This window comes from Poecilia formosa, unplaced genomic scaffold (genome assembly GCF_000485575.1).
Source record: "Poecilia formosa unplaced genomic scaffold, Poecilia_formosa-5.1.2 Scaffold717, whole genome shotgun sequence".
Lineage (NCBI taxonomy): Eukaryota > Metazoa > Chordata > Actinopteri > Cyprinodontiformes > Poeciliidae > Poecilia > Poecilia formosa.
Genome location: NW_006800656.1, coordinates 94,383 through 115,298, shown reverse-complemented (window position 1 = coordinate 115,298; position 20,916 = coordinate 94,383). Strand labels below are relative to the sequence as shown.

At 36.6% G+C, this 20,916-nt stretch overlaps 1 protein-coding gene across 2 annotated transcripts; it reads left to right on the top strand.

The window, feature by feature from the left end:
- The first annotated feature begins 838 nt into the window (after nt 1–838).
- Nucleotides 839–17,431, top strand: ajm1 (apical junction component 1 homolog). Of its 2 annotated transcripts, XR_001660485.1 has the most exons (3): nt 839–1,085; nt 10,747–14,133; nt 15,999–17,431. XR_001660485.1 is itself a non-coding variant. In XM_007542666.2 (2 exons), the coding sequence occupies exon 2, from the start codon at nt 10,801–10,803 to the stop codon at nt 14,068–14,070; it is 3,270 nt and encodes a 1,089-aa protein (XP_007542728.1). In that variant the 5' UTR covers nt 839–1,085; nt 10,747–10,800; the 3' UTR covers nt 14,071–14,335. The 2 variants fall into 2 exon arrangements, 1 of the variants encoding a protein (XP_007542728.1); XM_007542666.2 differs by lacking the exon at nt 15,999–17,431 and having other exon boundaries at nt 10,747–14,335.
- Nucleotides 17,432–20,916: the final 3,485 nt, after the last annotated feature.

The window sequence follows — 20,916 nt, the reverse complement described above, 5'->3', positions numbered from 1 at the left end:
TATTCTGTACAGTACAGAATATTTTGCTATGATTGCTTCAGTTTCTTATTGGTCAACTATTATGGTAAACCATAGTAATTTGCTTAGGATGTTGAGTTTGGATTAAATGTTACATACAATTATTAGCTGATATAATATGAATAACAATTTAAAAAACAACAGTAACAGTTTATTTTTTCTATATTAAAAAAGTTTATCAGGTCTTAGGAAAAATGCTGTTTTATAAATACAGTTCTCTATGATCAATATTATTTTATTAATGTGCGTTGCTAGTTTGGATAACATGACAATCAAGTTATAAGAATGAAGGAAAACATTCTAACAAAACAGACCTGCAGCTGACACAAGTGGCTTTTTGGCTCACTTACATATTAAATGATGAAATATTGTCCTGTTTTTGTTTCATTCTTTTTTTAATTGCCTCCATGAAAAAGCACCGACCACCCTGATTCCTGTGGTAAATTTGGTCTAGAAAAAGCCTCTGAACCCAACTTCTTATTTGCACAAGTATTTTTGCATTAACCTTTAAAATTCCACAAAAATTAAAATTTCTCATGGTGAAGACATGCACCACCATACATGTCTTCAGACCTGCACCACCATACATGTCTTCAGACCTGCATGAAACTGGGACTGAAACCCCCCAAAGAAACTCCCCTGCTGCCAATGTTCGACAGAAACAAATATTTCTATCTGAATGGAAAGATTCAGATAGAAATATTTTAATGATGTTTAAAATCATCGCCAGTCAACATCCTTCAAAAATTATTACACAAAACTGATCTCCCTGTCCTGAGCGCCTGCTATCATGGAGTCGGAATGGAAGAAGGGACGGGGGGAGGATAGGGTTGTGGTTGCGGCCACATCAACGCGGACGCTGCGACGGGTCTGCGCAGCTGTGTTGCGCAGAGATTCACTGGCGATGTAAGATCAGGACGAAAGGAAGAATTCTCCCCTGGAGTCTGTCTGACTAATAAGGTGCACATTGCAGTTTCACCTTGTGCACATATCAGATGTCGTCATTGGGAGAACACCAGCGCTCTGGCCTGACAAAATATGGACAAGCAGGAGCTGGGATTAATGCGGTAAGACGTGAAGCTTCATTTATTTATATATTTGGGCTGTAAGCTCACTCATGTGTGCGGTGACTGATCACGTGAAGCTTTCTATCTTTTGCAACTGCGGCATTACTTATTCTTGGTGCAGTGATTTATCTGTCATTACACGGTGTGAACTGGGCAGGCTTAAATCTGCAACAATATTCGTCTGAATTCATTTGCAGCGTGCAGTGAGTGTCGAGCTTTGCGCTCTGAGCATGCGGTGAAGAATCAGGCGGTTCATTACTAGCTGTTTTCCCATCTTCGAACACTGACATCATCCTCATCAAGATTCTGGCTCCGGGCAGCGGCTATTCATGCAGTACTCCCAACGTGCAGCGTTTGCAAGCTCAGCGCCTCAATGCGACGATCATTAGGATGTCTGCGCTCGGCGGCTCAAGTTTATTTTATTTCACTGTCTGCAGGCCGTCAGTGTGGGACTGCTGCAGAGGCTGAATCGGTGCTTTGATGACTGTTCTTAAAAATAAAATAAAAACTCGAGAGAGCATTGGTGAGAGCTTGATGCTGTAGACAGGGCCATGCAGAAATATTTCACATTAAATTAGGGCAGGAGCCAGTGCTATAGTGTCTGCTGGTTAATCATTACAACCCAGGTTTAAATGTGGGTAAACAAAAACTCTCGGATTCTTTTACTGAGATCTTCACGTAATAACCCACCAGATAACAAAATTAAGACTTTAAACAAATATCTTCATGCTTTAGGTCTCTAGCATGATGAGGCCTAAATAATGATTGTGCTACATCTTTTAGGAGATGTAGCATAATCAGGATATTTATGCAAGGTGGCTTCTTTTCAGGTTGTAACTACTTCAAGTCTTGCTGGGTGAAACCATCAGAACCAAATATGGAGAAAAAAAATCACTCAACAAAATCTGAAAAGAATTAAATCATGATATCTTGGCTCCTGTCTTAAACATGTCTGCCTTTGGCAGTCAGGGTTCACAGGAAATCTCTTATCAGTTTGGTAATATCTTAAGGAGGAAATAGAAACAACAAAAATCCAAATAACACATGCAATTCTGGTAAGTGACTATAGACATCAACAACACATCAATGCACAAATAAAGAATATTTTTAACATATTCCCACAAAAATGCTACAAGCTTGTTTTGTTGCAAACTTGTAGCATTGCAACAAAACAATTATAAGTAATTTTCTCTTCATTCCACTGGCCCTACTTTACTCCTGTTGAACTCCTTTAATATGCGTTTGTCACTTCACCAGAAGGTATCCTTAGGCTACAAATGTGTCTATTTTACTAGTAATATTATTGCAGTCTGTGCATGAATCTTGACCACATTCTTATTGAATGTGTTAGACAAAGTGTTACTAGATTCATTAATTGCACAAAACCCAGATATTTGGTAAGAGACCAGCTGTCACTGTTTTGTTTTGTTTCAGCTGGGGATCAGTGGGGTTCGGTATCCTGTTTTGTCTGTTTCCATTGTAAAAGTAGCCCATACAACCGACCAATACAGTACTGTTCATGGGCCCTCTTCCCATGAGGTTGATAAGAAAATGATATAGTACAATTATGGTGTCACACAGCACAGTCAGTTGATTGATTGACAGAAAAACACCACTATAAGTACAAGACATATTGGTGTGTCATGTTTGCCATAGCTCTGGTATGGTTCCATATTAGGCATTTGGATTTAAACCCGCCTACTCATTGAGAGTCCAATGGGCCGTGGAACGCTCTCCTTTAACTGACTTTTGTGACGACCTTAAAATACATACATTTCACCCAGGCTTTATGCGTCCGCCAAGTTTGGTGAGTTTTCATATATGTTTAGGACTCAAAAAGCCCATGAATTTGACGGAAGCATGATAAAAATAAACACTATATTGCAATACATATTTGTTGCACTTAGCTGCTTGGGCCTAATAATAATAATTAAAACTTTTAATTATTCACTTGTTTTCAGTTCTTGCTTGATGTGAAGACTTGAAAATGGCTGAAATCTTCTAATAGAAGTTTTAGTCTCTTCCTTTTTGGTGGCGAAAGATTAGTGAAGATTTCTTGTAGGATTTGGAATATGACATTTGTAGTTATCTGCTACTACATGCAGTTTCACTTATATCACGAACAGTGTCTGTTTGTGGGTTGACAAAGTTCATTCATAACCAGTTTTATGTGATTTGGCGACAATTTTTAGCATAGTAAAAACTTTTTACTGAAACGTTTTTTCTAGCTTTTGATTATTAGCATTTGAGTAATTTTTAAGTCTTTAATGGAAATCTGTAGGATGAGTTCAGTCAAACGTAAACTGTGTTAGAGGATCAAAATGGCCAGCTTACTGTGGGGGTTTGGATCATGGCTTCAAGAGACTTCTTTGCAGGTATTTGGATTTAAACCCGCCAAATGTGTACCAAATTTCATTATCCTTGATGAAAACTTGAGCCTGATTGTTTTAATGCCTCTGTGGGCTGCTGTGAAGGTATTCACTTGTTTTCAGTTTTTCAGTATGCTGTGAAAAAATCTGGTGGGTGTGGACCCACCAGATTTTTTCCTAGATTAATATCTTCAGTTTGGTGCAAATGAAATGATTTGTGGAAATTTGGGCTAAACATAAACATAAACATAACCAAATGTCAGACTGCACCTCACTGCCATGGTAAAGTCCTCCATGAGACCAACTTTTTGTTACACATCTGATTCAATTTGATGTGGATTAGGTTGAGAGGGTAAGAAAGGGATCCTTTTTAAGTGAAAATATAACTACTTGTTGCCAGGGAGCTGGGCTTTGGTGAGGCCAGGAAATTATCATATAATGTCACTGGGCAACTGAAATGGATCAAGCTCACCAATTTTGGTGTAACTGCAAATTCTTTTTAAGATTTGTTTGCTCCAGTAGCCTTTGTTTAACAGTTGTCAGACAGGAAAGTGAGTTGCAAGAGAAAGGGAAGACATTCAGCAAAGGTCATCAGGCCGGGACTTTAACCTGTGACAGATATGTCAACAACTAGGGCCTCCATGCATGGACTGCACATTGTCCCTGTGCCACCACAGCACCCCATAACAGTGAAATTCTATGTGAAGGTTATGACATCAAACTTGCCTTTTCACCATAAAAGTAAACTTTTATGGTCAAACTTGCCTTTTCACCATAAAAGCATACTTTTATGGTGAAAAGGCAAGTTTGATGTCTGACCACTCCCTGTAGAAAACAAGAAAACTCATTGTTTTTGATCAGTTTTAATGACACATATTTTAAGGCTACAATGTCAGAATTGAAAGCCTAATTTTGGATACCAAATTTTTTTTCAAAAATTTCCAAAACACTTTAAATAACATAAAATAGAAATAGCCTTTATTATCTCACAAAGAGACTTTGAATTTGTACCAAAGTCAGACTTCTGGCCTGGCTGTGTCTAGCACTGAGGAGCAATTTGGCCACACTCACTTTTCATTTCTTTGGCATTCAAACATTTTCACAGTGGCTGATTTTTTAAGAAGTTTTGGGAGTTTTCACAAATGTTTTGATAAATGAAGAGAATAAAACTATCAATGAACTTTTTAATTACAATAACATTAAATATTCACATATGTAACAAGATCTCACAACATTAAAACATCACAATATTTCTTGTTGAGGTGACTTCTGTCTTGTGAGCACTAGTCAGTTGCTTGATGGACCCTAATAGATGCCCCAATTACTCTAAATGTTTTGTTTACATAATTTGGGGATTTCAGTAGGAACTACAAATGGTTGCTGAGTTATAAATAAGAAACAATGTATAAGCTCTGAAAGTCCTTCATATGATGAAATAAGCAGATAACAACATGGATGGATTTCAAAGTATACATTGCAATAAATAACAATCAGTGCACTCTATCAATAGCAGCTGGGAAAAGCTGTTTTACAGATCCTTTGAAGTCCAAAGGTCTGAAAAGATAAAAAGAAATCAGAAAAAGCAATCTGATTTCTTTGGATCTGTTTTTTTGAGTTTGTGGCAAAATCTATGAAAAGGCAAACATAAAAGCATAAACAGAAACCTTGGAATGAAGACATTGTTGCTGTATAACAGTCTCATGAAGAGGATGCTTTCTGTAATTTGTAAAATTTTATGTAGAATCCTTCTTTGCACCATCATTTCACTCTGTTCCACAGTCGACCCCAGAAAAGAACAGGAACAGAACCAGCCATCTTTATCAGATGCCGCTGCTGCAGCATCAGAGCCTCACCGACTCTAATGCTGCTGCTGCAGCATCAGAGTCTAGTCTGTTGTCCAGATGAACATCTCCACCTCCACTTGTCCTCCCATGAAATAGGGTTTGATCTAACCCTGTTTCTCCTGAAACCTACAGTCATTTTCTTGATTCTGCTAAATATTTTTTTTTATCAGAAAAGAAAAAAGAAGGTATTTGAATATGTGTTATCTTATTCTGTTTTATCATGTGAAAGTTGTAGGTTTAAGTAAAGGTAAAATAAAATATCAGATGTCACATATATTAAACTTTAAAAAGTATGTATGTATTTGTATATATGTATATATGTATAAAATATACATATGTATAATATGTATATACATAACATATATGTATAATATGTATAAAACTAATATTTCTAATCCCCTTCTTCCATCTACAAATGTGAGTAACATAGTTTTGTATTTACTTAGCAACTGGTTGATGCTTGGGCATTGTTTTAGTTCCATATTCAGTTCGGTCCATAGTTTGACCCCAGTTACAGTGTTGCAAAATCTTTTCTTAGATGAACATCTAAGAACATATGAACATCTGCATATTTTGAAATTCAGTGTTCCCCTTAAGTTGTACCCACCCTCCCTTTCATAAAACATTTCCTGAAACTGTTTAGGTAACAGATTCTAAAAGATTTTATACATAAATAGTACAGTTTGATATTTCACAATGTCCTGCAATTTAAATACTGTAAATTAGACTTTACAAGCAAAGTATTTATAAATTCTTTGCTTATTAGTAATATCCGCAATAAATTCAAGTAGTGCATGTGATACTGATCATTTACTTTGGAAGCCATATTGATGATTCACAAGTAATTGATGTTTTTCAATAAAATTGTCTAGTTTGCTATTGAACAGCTTTTCCAGGATTTTGGGAAATTGTAGAAGAGAAACAAGATGGTAATTTGTGAAGTGGTTTTTATCTCCAGAGATAAATCTTTAGCAATTTTCATACTATTGTGAAACTGACCAGTTAATACAGATAAATTATAAATACAAGTAAGAATGTTAGAAGACCACTCAATTACTTTTTTTTTTTTACCAATAGCATATCAATGTCATAATCAAATGATGTTTTTTCAGCATTAACAATATTTATAACTTCACTTTCATTAACTGGTTTAACAAATATAGTACGAATATAGTACAGACATTTATTTCTATTACAATATTATCATTCGCAGAATTTCTTCTACTACTTTTGGACCAACAAGAAAGAACAAAGAAATGTTTTTTTCGGTTGTTTTTTTAACTATTTCATACATATTACCATATCATTTTCACTAAAACAGTCCTGACAGCAGTGTCAGGACTGCTGCAACAGTGATAATCATAATTTCAAGTAAAATAAAACAGCGTTGCCTTTAGCATCCAGATTACATCTCATTTATTTGTTAACCAACAAGCCTTTTATAGTGTACAATATTAATGCTTCACATTACTTTTGTTTAATAAACCTTATTTACTTTTTCACCAGTAATAATAAACTTTATGCATTTCATTTTTCACATTACCATCCTGCACTCAATGAAGCTAACCAAGGTATAGTGTATTAGATGGGATAAATCAACTGTTTTAAAACTTTACTGCATTTAGTTGCCTGTTAACTGGCTAAACATCAAACTGTACACTGATTTTACCAGTACAAGACTTAGAAAAATATATGGAATTTAACATGGAATTGTTTCAACTTTAACCTGTGAATTCCCACACTTTATAAACAAAGAATAGTTTCTCTACCTTTAACTTCAGCTGGACTCACTTCATTCTCTGAGCTTCTTTATGAGTCAACAAGGAATATGCACCGAATATTGTTCGAACAAAAGCAAAATAAAACTCCTAAACCCTTGAGTTGTCACGGTCTTCTAATGATCTAACCCTACAAAAGGTCCCCAGTGGTTGTTGGCATCCTGCCTCAGCTAATAGAACATTACAACTATTAGAATGGTGCATAGGAACTGCAACACAGGCTATCTACTGGTCCAATAAGAGGTAAACATAGAGTAGTTTTGGTGTGTTTTCACTGTGTACTTACCTGAAGAAGAATAAAACAGAATTCAGTAATGACAGCCAAAGTGCTGCCTTTAGCATCCAGATTGTGTCTGAGGCAAACAGGAAGTTAGTGTGTAGTTAGCATTGAACTTTCAGAACATTGAAGGCTAAATGCTCTGAAAGCAAAGGTGGCCAGTCAATTTTGGGTGGTCATCGTCCCATTACACATGTAATATATATTAAGAGGGTAAGATTGTAAACTATAAAAACAGTTCACATACATAATAGTTCACAAAACATGCCCAATTTTTTACACATGTACCTATAAAAGAAGTGTTTATTGATATGCCAGTACACATTTCAAAATCAAAAACAATGTGGCTGCAGCTTAAGAAAAGAGTGATTCTTATTTTTTTTAATTATTCATTTTCTAAATAAAGATCAGACTTCCAAAGTTTGAACAAGATTCTGTCTTAATTAGAGTTTGGCATAACCAAAGGCAAAGGACTAGGCATCTCCTATGGGCTTGAAGACCAGATCAGCTATGGTCATTTGGATCTGAGTTTTTTTTTTCATCATTCTTTGATTGAATATGTTTCAATCAAAGAAATATATTAAATTATACACGTACTAATTAAGAAATTAGTACATGTGAATATTATGGGTCACAACTAATTTTCACAACACAGAATGTGAGCAACAATTATTAGCAACAATTATTATTGTTATTGGTAAATTGGTAAATGGACTAAACATATATAGCGCTTTTCCAATCATTTTGATTACTCAAAGTGCTTGACACATTCAGAAACACACACATTTATACACCAATACGCAGATTGGTAGGCAACATGTGTTATTATTATTATTATTATTATTATTATTATTAACAATTGTTAAACGTCTACTAGATTTGCTACTGTAAAAAACATTGTTTCCAAGCACTGTTTCCAAGCATACAAAAACATACTTAAGTGCAAATGACAAAGTGCAGTATACAGAATTTATATCACTCTAACTTCTTGTACACTATGCTTACAATGTCAGCCTCATTTCTACAGGCTCATGGAACCAGAATAACACAGTTCCATATCCTCCCCAGGATTGAAAGAACCAATAACTGGATCCTCTCTTAAAAGCTTTTTTCTTTGTAGAGTTGTGGGTCATCAAGCACCAACAAAGCACAGCTTTCTGCCTGAAACACAACCTAATTCTAATACTAGTCTTTATTTTGAGTAAAACAATGACATGTAGCATGCTATAGATATGAAGAATTTGACTAATAACACAAGTTGCACAAGTTTTCATATATAAAGTACCCAATTCTTGAACATGACTCGTCGGTTTATGCACATCTTCTCTTTGTATCCAGTTTTGCATGTTACAAACAGCATCAAAATATAAAAGGTAATTATATATATAAAATAATATGTATTGATAAAACGCTAAGAGGGATTTGTCTAACTGTAGAGTTTAAAACAGAAGCAGAATTAGGTTTTCCTGGGGATAGGGATCCAGTTCCAGTATTTCTGTGTTGCAGTGCAATACATAGATCATGAAAAACTGCTATATATTGCTCACTGACCGGAATGTTACGGTGGTTGTGAGTTATGGTCACTGACCTGTAGGGCTCTCTTCATGAGCTCTCTCTCTCTTCGTGTTTCAGCTCTACCTGGCTACCACAGGTGAAAATGTGTTTGAGCTCGTCAGCCACTCCATAAAGAGCTCCATGCAAGAGATGTCAGGCCCCCTTTCCCTGGGCGTTGATCTGCAGTGATCTTGTCTGTCTGCTGACAACAGTCAGCAGTCTGTAATGGTGACAGACAACAGTCTGTGGTGACTTAAATGAAGCTGGAAGCTGGTAGGGGTTCTCTGCCATTTTTGTTCTAAACTGTTTTTCTCCTGGTTTGTGGATAGCCTGGGATTTCAGGATTTGTACCCTTTTCAGTTCTCTAGAAAGTGGTTGTTTTATTTTAGAGTTAAAAGGGGGTTTAAGCTTCAGGGCTTTGGAGACCCTGAAGCTTAAAGCGTCCCTGTTTTTTCTTTCTTTTGTGATTCAGATTGTACCTAAATTGTAAAATAAACTCTTTTGCTACTGATATCAACTGTTTAGTTATTGCAGTTTTTGTGTTATACCCAGTGCCAGAATTTACCCTTAGTTGTCTTTTGGAGGGGTTGTAAAATTGTGTTGAAGAAGTGGAACATTATGTTCCTCTGCATATCCTTCAGCACTTTTTGATAGCCTAAATCTTTACTTTATTGGTAATGGTGAAACATGTTACAACTACCACTGCTACATTAACATTAACAGGGATGGTGATTTTCAAATGATGATGATAAGAAGTTTAATGATATGAAACAATGGTACAAAATTCTCATGTTTTTGTTAATCTTATTTTTATATGTTTTATTAACACTTTTTGTACTATTATGTAAACATCTGATAATCTATTCTATCAGATGTGGTATTAATTTTATGCCAGATGTAATGGGACACACACCTTCTAAGAGTTCTGCTTTCATCCCAACAGTCCACAGAATGTTGTCCCAAAAGTCTTGGGGATCATCAAGATCTGTCTGAAAAAATGAGAGGACCTTTATTAATGGGGTCTTTTTGTTTTACGTTTTTTGCTAGTTTTCATTTTACCTCTGTCCCATGGAAGCTATTTTTGTCCAGTCTCTTATGATGGAGGCATTATCTCTGAACTTAACTGAGGCAAGTGAGGCATGCAGTTCTTTATTGTGGTCATTGGTTTCCTTAAGACTTCTTGAGTGAGTCACTGCTGTACTCTTGGGGTAATTTTGGTTTACTAGTCACTCCTGGGAAGTTTCACCACAGTTTCTTGGTTGAGCAATCACTTTTTCACATTGTTCACTTTGTCACATAGATTTAAAAAATGTTCTGCTTTAATAATAAAAACCTTCATTTAAAATCTGCTTTTTGTGTTTACTTGTGTTGTCTTTTACTAATATTTCAATTGGTTTGATGTTCTGAAATACGTAACCAACATAATAACCAACATGCAAAAATAGGAAATCAGGAAGGGGCAAACACTTTTTTACATCACTGTAGATTTTTTGTTTTACCACTTAGTTTGCTGAAGGGAAGTAATGAACATTTGATGTAAGTTAGACTTTAGTTCTTAAACTTTAGATGAGTTAAGTTGAGTTTAATACAAGTAATTTTACTTAATACATTGGATTTTATATGTGAGTAATGATGCACTGCCCCTGCATGGCTAGTAAATCACTTTTGGTGAGCTAAAAAGAAGTGATTTGACTTGATATGTAATTATTCTCAATGTTTTTCATAAGTGTAACTTTAAAATGTCCTGCTAGACAACGCCTTGTAAATGTCTTTTCATACATGTCCTTCATGTAACGTAAACAGAAAGAAAAATGATTGTCTGTTTGTTTGCCTCCTTAGGTTACCACAATATTGAGGCAACTTCATGGAGAAAACTAAAGGAATCCCTTTAAGATGACACGCACAGACCCACCTGATATACTGGTATCAACTGTGCATCAAGACATAAAAGTGATTCCTATATTGACCCACTACAAATCTTTGCAACCCTCCAAACAATGTGATTTTATAAATTGCATTACACTGGAGGACAGTCAGAGCAAAGTTAATAAGAGGCACTGTCGAACCTTTGACTATAAGTCATTGGAGTACCCAAAATCACACAAGTCCTCAATGGAGTCCCCATACAGAAAAGCTGATAGACATGCAGCCAACCCAGATGTTGCTTGGAATGCCCTGGGTCGCCACCAGAGATACCGTTTTTCTGCTCCAGACATTTTCAGTCACAGATTAACTCCTCAATCAGTGATTGCAGAAAGGGCAAGTGAGGTAGTTGTCCATGAAAATAAAAGAAGGACCAGGTCAAAAAGTGCCTCTCGTGTTCAGACTGGCCTGACTCCTGTGACTTTTGAAGGTTCCTCATCATCAGGAAGGAAAGGAAGAGAGTCCCAAAGGGTTCCAAGAGATTCTCGCTGGAGAGCTGAAACATCCCCACTTAGAGAGTCATCTCATGCAGCAACAAGGACTCATATGCATGAAGTACATCCCATTAAGCTCCAGCCTCAAATTGGTGACAGCAGTAGATATTCACCACACTATGCTTCTGATAAATTTGAGGATGGAAGTCTAGATAAATCAGCAAGTAGCCCCCATGTTAGGTGTCGAGTGGACATCAAGCCGGATGATGCGGCATTACATCATTCAGGTCAAAAACAGACAACATCTGCAATGGATATACCCTGGCAGAGGCATCACAGTACTGGGAGAAGTCTGACTGTGCCACGTCATTTCTCCTACTCCAGAACTCCAACTCCCACTGACTCAATGGGTGCGGAAAGTAGGCAAGCTTATCAATATTCCCGAAGTATGCCGAATACTTACCTACATCACATGGAGCTTCCATTACAAAGAATGCCTTCTGCTGGTGATTATTATGGTAGAGGACATAGAGCTCATTCCAGTCCTAATGTGCCAACTAATTTCTTTTATGCAGATGATGTAGCCAGATATGTGACTGCTCCTGCTCCAAAACCAGGATCTTTTTTTCATGATGAGCATTACACACCAGGTAAAACATACAGTCCCAAAGTACAGTATGTGCAAGATCCAAGGACTCGAATAGTGCATGCTGTAGCTACTAGACCATATTATTCCGAAATGGAGACCCACCCTTACTCTGTGCAGTCAGGATATCCCAAACCATATGCTGAAAATGAACCAGGGCCATACATCATAAGCACACCCCCCACAAGTATATTGTATGGTGATGATCCAAGAACTTATCAAATTCAGACAGCACCACCACGATTTTATTATTCCAGTGATATGTTTGCAGTGCCCCCAGAGCACCATGTTCCAGCAAGGGCATACTATACTGAAGGTCGAAGACACGCTAGAGTCACTCAACCACAAACTGATGACTGGTATGGCTCTGATGCATCTGGTTATTCTACCAATCCAGCCTCCTATGTGTCGCAGATCACTCCAACCAGAGTCCGCCAAGAGCCTGTACTAACTCCATGGTATACCAATCCATGTGTAGAACCTCAAAAAATAGGTACAGATTCCAAATCTTATTCCAGGTCTTGGGACAATATTCTCAACTCACGTGTAGAAAGAGAACAACCTCTTCCTGTACAGAGAGGTCAGAGCTATGATGATCTTCTGGACTCCAGGAAGCCGCCTATGGCCACAGGTGACAAACCAAAACCAGTGGTAGTCAATCTTTCCAGTTCACCAAGACGCTATGCAGCCTTATCAGTGTCTGATAACTCACTTATTGACAAAAGTCCAACAGAGATGTCAAAAAGTCCCACAAGCAAACTTTGGTTTGTTACTCCTGAAATAACAATTACTGATAATGATATTAGGCCAGGAAATCTTAACAAGGCTGAAGGACGGTCTGCAAGTTGGGATATTCTTGACTCTAGGAACGCTGAGGGTCTAGAATTACATGACTTTGATAGCTCAACCAAAGAAAAGACACATGATAATGCCTCACTTCAGCAAAGCCTTGAGCAGCTTGATGAACTTCTAGCAGATCTTGTGACTGACTACAAGCCACCGAGTAGACGAACAAGTGAGGAGATTTTGGACCAATTAAAGAAGTTAATTGATGAGGAAGAAGCGGTATCTCTGTCCAGAAAATGCTCAAAGCCAGATACAGACGAACCACTGCCTCTGGACAAGCAGCCAACTTCAATCAAAATTAATCCAGATGTTTTTCGTGACATGGATGGGCCAAGTGATGCAATGAAGACCGCAGAGGAATGCTCTCCAGATCAAAGTCCAGATGAGGACGATACAATGATGTGCTCCAACAATAAGTGCCGGAGAACAGAGACATTATTCAATGCTTGTCTTTATTTTAAATCCTGCCACAGCTGTTACACCTACTACTGCTCTCGGAACTGTCGTAGAGAGGATTGGGACATACATAAAGAAAGCTGCTTATATGGAAGAATTGGAAGCACATGCCGGCATATTATAAAACACTGCCGGGAGACTGTTGAAGTCCATAAAGCCTTCTCCCGTATTGCCAAAGTTGGCTACCTTTCTCGAGGTAGGGGGGTTCTCTTCCTTGGCTTTCCAAATCCTTCTTCATCTTGTAGCTTCCTGCAGTATGGCCTGAATAGTTTACCAATGTCTCCTACATACCTGTCTCTTCGGGAGCTTGAAAGCTTCAAGGACAACCTGGGGGAATACTGTAATGAGTTGCAAGAAGCTGGTAAAGAATATGACCCAAACGAATGTTTCATCTTGAATGTATCCATTGCTGTGGGTGACCAGCTGCCCGATGGGCCATCGCCAAGGAATCAAGCTCCTACAGTTAGAAAATATGCAAAAATTGCATTGGCTTCCTTTAGTCCTGAGAGAAAGGTTCACAAGAAAGAGAGTGAAATGGAAACACTGATCCTTACACCACCTCCAGGAACGGCTGATATTGACATGGAAGGAGAGGAAGGTCGGAAGGCACGAGAAATCTGTTTTATCAATATACAACGGGAACTGAGAATGAGAGGAGTTTTTCTACGCCATGAATACCCAAATGTGTATCAACAGCTTTGTGAATTTGTGGAAAGCAACAGAAGGTTCACACCCACAACTATTTATCCAATTGATAAGAGGACTGGTAAACAGTTTATGTGCATGATCATGGCTGCCTCTGAGCCCAGAACACTGGACTGGGTTGGCGCACCTCATCTGCTTGATGACATCATATAAGGGCACATTTTGTTGAAAATAGTGTACAGAAATACATACAAATTCTTGCACATATTTCTGTTGGTCTAGCTCAGTGGTTCTTAACCTGGGTTCGATCGAACCCCAGGGGTTCGATGAGTAGGTCTCAGGGGTTCGGCGGAGCCTCTGCCGCGGAGGTAAAGACACACTCGTGTAAAGTTGTGATGACGCGCCCCGCTTTGCCATCACTTGCTGCAGAGGATCACGTCACATTGCTTAGCTAATCAGTGCTGCGGAGGAGCACTGATTGAAGGAGTTCCACGTGAGAGTGAAACTTGTGTCTTTAATTACTTAAGCAAAGCTCACCGTTTTTACCACAGACATAATATAAGAATAGATGCCTCATGGACCGCTCTCGCCTATTGTCGCTGACGAGATTTAGGGCGGCCATCTTGGAGCGGTCCACCACTCCACTCAGCGTTATGTGTTTAGCAGCACAATGACGTATCAGCGCATTTAATCGATCATAACACGCTTGTTACTGGAAACCTTATTCAAACATCTATCAAAGCTACATTTATAAACCATTGTATTTTTAAGTATGTTTTTAATACATAGTTCAGCATATTTAAATATGCTTAGTGGCTATAACAATAGAATAGGAATGGAATATTCTGATATTGATGTATGATGAGAATATTACAAAGCACACAGCCATTCATGATTTATTTAATAAATTATTTAGTAATATCAATACATATTTATATAACTATACAAACACAAATAAATAATGATAATAATGACACAAATAAATAATGATTAATACTGAATAATATATATTGGATACATGTTTATATGTATGTATATACATACATATATAGAGATATATGTATATGTTTTTCAGCCGACGAGTTCTAGCTTCAGAGATTCAGCAGCTGAGATTGAGTCCAAAATCCGATGTGAGATTCATCCGTGCTGCAGTGAATCCGTCTCTCTTTAATATCTCCCTCTTCTTCCTCACATCGAATCTTTAGGAAACCTTCAAAACAAAAACGGAAGATTTGGGATGTATCTTACTTTGACAGAGTGAAAGAATTACATATAAATAATAGTCTTTACCACCTGTGTAAACTTTGCTGGTGAATGTTATAACACATAATATAAGTTTTATAATATATGTTACTTTGTTTCATTTCTAATGTTGGCTCTAGTCTCAGATAATCTAAGTCAATGTTAGAGAATAATTAATTTTTTTTAGATTTACGGAATCTCATAGCGGGGCTGAACCCGCATTACACCAAGCACTATAGCTAATATTAGCTGGTATCTCGCCGGTGGACATAAATACAGTAAAGTAATATTCTAATCACAAAATATACACAATATGTCCATCTTACTTGTGAAATGTTGTTTGTGGAGCCTTCTCATCGATCCGAACAACAATATCCCGCAGAGCTGAGGTATCTTCTGCTGTTTTGGTTTAGCAAAGTAGGAGGGACGGGCTTGCTACTGCCTGTAGTTGCGTGGGGGTGGTAACACAACTAATATAATTACATTACTAAATCAGAATACCGCAAAGTCTTATTTTTTATTATTATTTTTTCATTCTCTTAAGAATGTAGAGCTTAATTAAATGATCTAAACAACACCTTAAAGTGGTTCCAGTTTCTCTCGATGGCCAACCTGTTGAAACTGTGGCAAATTTTAAATACCTTGGGTCGTCCCTGGACAGTCAGCTCAACTTTGCTGAAAACACTGACTATATTTTGAAGAACTGTTCTCAGAGACTCTACCTTTTAAGAGACTTAGTGATTTTCTTAAAGTGACCCAACTAGACTCTAGTTGGGTCACCCATGTCAAGAATTTTGAAAAAAAAAAAAGATAATTTTATTTATCACAAAAGAAGGGTTCAGTGAATGCGCATATGAATCTGATGGGTTTGGTACCTCAAAAAAGGTTAAGAACCACTGGTCTAGCTGTATACAGTTGTGTGTAGTGCAACTATAGAAATTGCATACATTCATGCCTGCTTGGTCAGTATTATTTATTATTAAAATATTTCTTATCAGGTGTAGAAGTACAACATATCAGTTATTTATTTTTAACACTATAAAATGCTTTAAATCATCCACAAGTCATTTCCTGGTTTTCTACTGTTACAAGACATTCCCTTTGGTTGGGACTACTAAACTCACATATTGTTTTTTTAATATCTCAGATAAGTAAATAGTGGTTATTATTTTGTCCTGAACCTTTTTACATGACTGTCTACATCTGTGAGTACAACATAAATATTTTCATATCTAACTTTAATGGTACGACATGCTGGAAATAAGAAACATTTTCTTAGCAACGCAAACACTTTCTATGCAAGGTTATTTCATCAATCAAGTACCACATTCCTGCAGGTATAGCATCTGCTATATTATGTATGATTCATACATATTATTATATAAATATATAAAGAGATTTTAGAGACTTGTGTGCAAAGTAAAGATTTTGATGGAAGTGTAAATTGTTATTAGACATAAAGGATGCCTGAGAAAGAAACATCTTGGGCTGCTTCAGATATCTAGTAGAAAAGGCACAAAATTTTATATTGATTTGAAAAGGTATTCTATTGAAAACATGGACTCTTCTGTCTAAAGGAATACTTAGAGACATTCATATCAGCATAACATTTCTTTATTCTGCTCTGCAGAATTAGCAGAGCAATCCTGGACTTGAAAACCTTCAGAATGGAAGTTAAAATGGTGCCAGTTACAAGCCCCACTAGAGGTGTTGGCCTGTACTCTTCAGTTTAAACACTGTGAGTAGTGGAAGTTACCTAAAACAAAAACTCAACTTGGTCAAATACCAACATATAATGCAACTTCTTTGAAATACAATTTTATGAGTTGTCTTTTTAGATATTTTCACAAATGAATCTATAGGAGTTATCCTTTGAAAAAAGTGAGCCAGATTTTGGCACGGTAACTGTAAGGTAGACTTCTGAAATAGGGACAGAAGAAGTTAGCTGTGAATTTGTGGTGATCTAGGTTTATTACATGTATGATGTCCTTATTAGTTTCAGCGAATCAGAGTCTTTAATTTGTTTATTAGGTACAAAAATGTAGAAAGTTTAATATCACTTAGCCATATTGCCTCATTCTTTCTGTTGATTGTGTATTTGTAGATTCCTAAATCTTACTTTTATCCTAGAGGTGAATGGAAAGAAGGATGTGGCTTGAATTTATTGTATGTTTGAGTCCTAAAATTCTATCTAAATATGACTTACCTGACACCACAAAAACATATAATCACAAATGAAGGTGGATCAATTTGTTGTCCTTTAGCAACATACCGTTCTCAGTCCTCAGAATCTGTACAACAAAGTACAATGAAACTTGAGGCTTATATATATATATATATATATATATATATATATATATATATATATATATATATATATATATATATATATATTTTTTTTTTTTTTAAGTTACTTTTAAGACAAAGTACTGTAAAAAAAAATCTTGAAAAGTTGACTGGCTGCATGTTATTTTTCTTCTCCAATCTCATTTTAACATGTTAGGAACTGCAACATGAATGAGCCAGTGAAAGTGATACAATGCTGTGCAAGATTTGTTTTCTTCATTACCATGTTAAACAATAAGAGACCTCACTAAAATGTTTAGAAGATCCTGTAATCTTGTATTTTTTATACTTTCAACATGTGTGTGTGTGTGTGTGTGTGTCTATTTATAAACCATGTCCAATAAATGGAACAGGAACTGCCTTCTTTCTTTTCTCAAGGGGATATTTATTCAAGTTAAGGTTTTTAATCAGAGTATTTAAAAGACAGGGATATTACGAATGAGCCATTTTCATTTGTTGACCAGTTGAGGTCCTCTGATTTAAACAGTATTTATAACAGCTGTTATGAGTGTTATGTCTGTACCAGGTAACCCAACTAGTCTAGTTTGATATTATCTACTCAAGTACTTAGGCATACTTAGTACTTTTCTGTGGAGGATATCTTGGTAAATGTTTCTCCAAAGTTCTGCATGTTTTTGGAGGAACAAAGATATGCAGATCTTTGTTCCTCCAAAGGGTAGGAAAAGAAAGGGAGAAAGGAAGAGAAAGGGTTTAAAGGGAAAAAAGGACACGGGTAAGGGAGAGAAAGAAGCACAGAGAAAAGAAAAGTCAACGCCTTTGAAGTCTGCCTCTAGATCTGCAGAAATAAACAAGTCATTACACAATGTATTTAGTGACTAGATTTATATATATATCAATCTGACTGGATATCACCAAGTGAGAAATAAAGTTACATCCATGAATCTTTCATGTCATTTTTACTACCAGACCTTTACTATTGAAACATGTTAAGAGATGCTGTCTTTGAGAGGCCTCAGATTCTTGAGTTTTTGTACATTCAAATATACTTTACCTTCAGTTTGTTAAACTCTTTAATGGGTAAGTTCCATTTCATTTCAACACTGTGTTGTTCAAGCTTTATATGGGCCAGACCATTAGAAGGATATACAGCAGAAGGTAAAGTAGGGAGGACCTCCATCTTCTTTTCTGAGTTCTGGAACTCATAAAAGACAGCAGAGGCTCTAGTGTAATATAATGTTAATATACTGCTAGCCTGTTCCAGTCAATGTTAATGCTTATTGTAAACTTGAAAATTTGTTTGTGACTTTAGTCCAACAGAAAAACATTAAGATGTCCATAATAACTTTCTGGATCGTTACTATCAGTCTCAGTATGTATTAAATGAACAGATCAAATGATATCAGGTAAGAAGTGCAAACTAGCAAAAGGAGGAGATCTAAAATAAAATAAAATAAATCATTTTTATGACAGTCCCATTTTTTACAGCTAACGAATAAATGCCCAACAACCGGAAACCTGAGCAAAAATAGTAAGAACTATTTTTGCCTGTGCTTGTAACCAAAGAACGGTTACAAGCACAGGCAAATTAGAAAAGTTGTATGTGGAAGGAAATTTAAGGTAAAACATTTCCAAATAAAATTAACAGATAAAGAAAAATAAATAGTTTTAGCAAGAGAGCAGGTAAAAGATTTGTTGCATTTTGATGGACTTGGTTTTAGTGAGATTCAACTATAAATGTTCATAGCCTGGGATCAGTGAAATCAGCTCTTCAAATCCTTAGCTCTTTAAAAAGTCCATCCATCCATCCATCCATTCATCCATCCATCCATCCATGTTCTGTACACCCTTGTCTCTAGTGGGGTTGGGAGGGTTGCTAGTGCCTATCTCCAGCGAAGATAGGCTCTGTGTTGCCAGTCTGCAACACAGAGACAGACAGGACAAACAACCACACACACACACACACACTCACACCTAGGGAGAATTTAGAGAGACCATTTTACCTTACAGTCATGTTTTTGGATTGTGGGAGGAAGCCGGAGTACCCAGTGAGATCCCACGCGTGCATAGAACATGCAAACTCCATGGAGGTCGGGAATTGAACCCAGGACCTTCTTGCTTCCAACTGGGCCACTGTGCAGCCCTCTTTAAAAAGTGAATTTAGATAATCCTCCAACTGTGCCCTTTATTCTTATGACCCACAAATGGAAGTAGAAATATTAAACAGTCTGGTCAATAAGCAGTTTAAGTAAGACAGCACAAACAAGCTGGTATACTGATGATGAAGTATGCAGTACATCAAGCTTGAAATCTAAAGTGTCTCATATTCAGCAAGTCTAAATGTTGAGGTCATAAAGGAAGAGGCCAGCAGAGGGCAGTGTACCTGTTTTTAAACATCACTACAACTAGAAACATGCATGTTCATAGTTACTAGAAGTTACTCCTGTGACCAACTCACTGGTACATCAATACAATGTAATCACACATTGAAAATAATTCCCTGATGTTTTTGCCCTTCAAAAAATTCAGTCAAGATTTTTCATAATTAGACTTAATCTTGATAAGCTACTCTATGCACTTTTTACTGTATTATAGAAAAATAAACCCACAAGGTCAAATTTAGCTATGTGTGAACAACCCATAACAATCTGAACTCAAACAGAACTAAAAAAAGATTTGCAAGTTTGTTTCCCCTGGTGTTTATCACCACATACCATCAATATATTTGCATTGATGTGTATTGTGATCCAAATTCCACTGTTATAAATCCAACATGTCTAGAAAAAGCTGATGTATCGGACCATGTTTTTTAATCCGAACTCCTGTACTGCATTTCAATATTTCCAACACACATAAATCTAATGATTGCTGGACAGCTCAATTAAGGTTGATTTGACAATTGTACCTCACAGTTTGCATAAAGGAAGAGAGAGTGTCATTAAAAAGCACAGAAAACATTAGTTGCAATCTGTGCAATATCAAGGATTTGACTGTATGCAGCTTTTCAGATGAAATCTTCTACTATTCTGCTCCTTCAGGGACTCCCCGCTCCAACCTCCTGAATCAAGGCCTGCTGGTTAGCAGGCCTCTGCATGGCTGGCTGACTGATGAGGGAATTCAGCCACTTGATTTTCGTGTGTTAGGGGTTTATTTAAAATATGCAGGAGAAGACTGGAGGTGGACACCCCTGTGCTAAATGATAATTAACAAGTAAATCATATTTGAAAGAGACAGATACAATAATTTTTAACAACATTTTTGCTTATGTGAATATTGCTTACTATGGCTAAGAAATATTAAAGCAATTTTGTTCATGTGGTATTGATGCCAGGAACAAAGTAGTGTTCATGAAGCGAAATGCAACATTTCTTACATGCTGGAAACAGGTGCTGCAATTTTTGTATAATGAGCTGATACACATTTTTTCAGCAGAATCTCATACATTCATGTATGACATATATACTGTATGTGTATGTATATATATATACACATATATATATGTGTATATATATA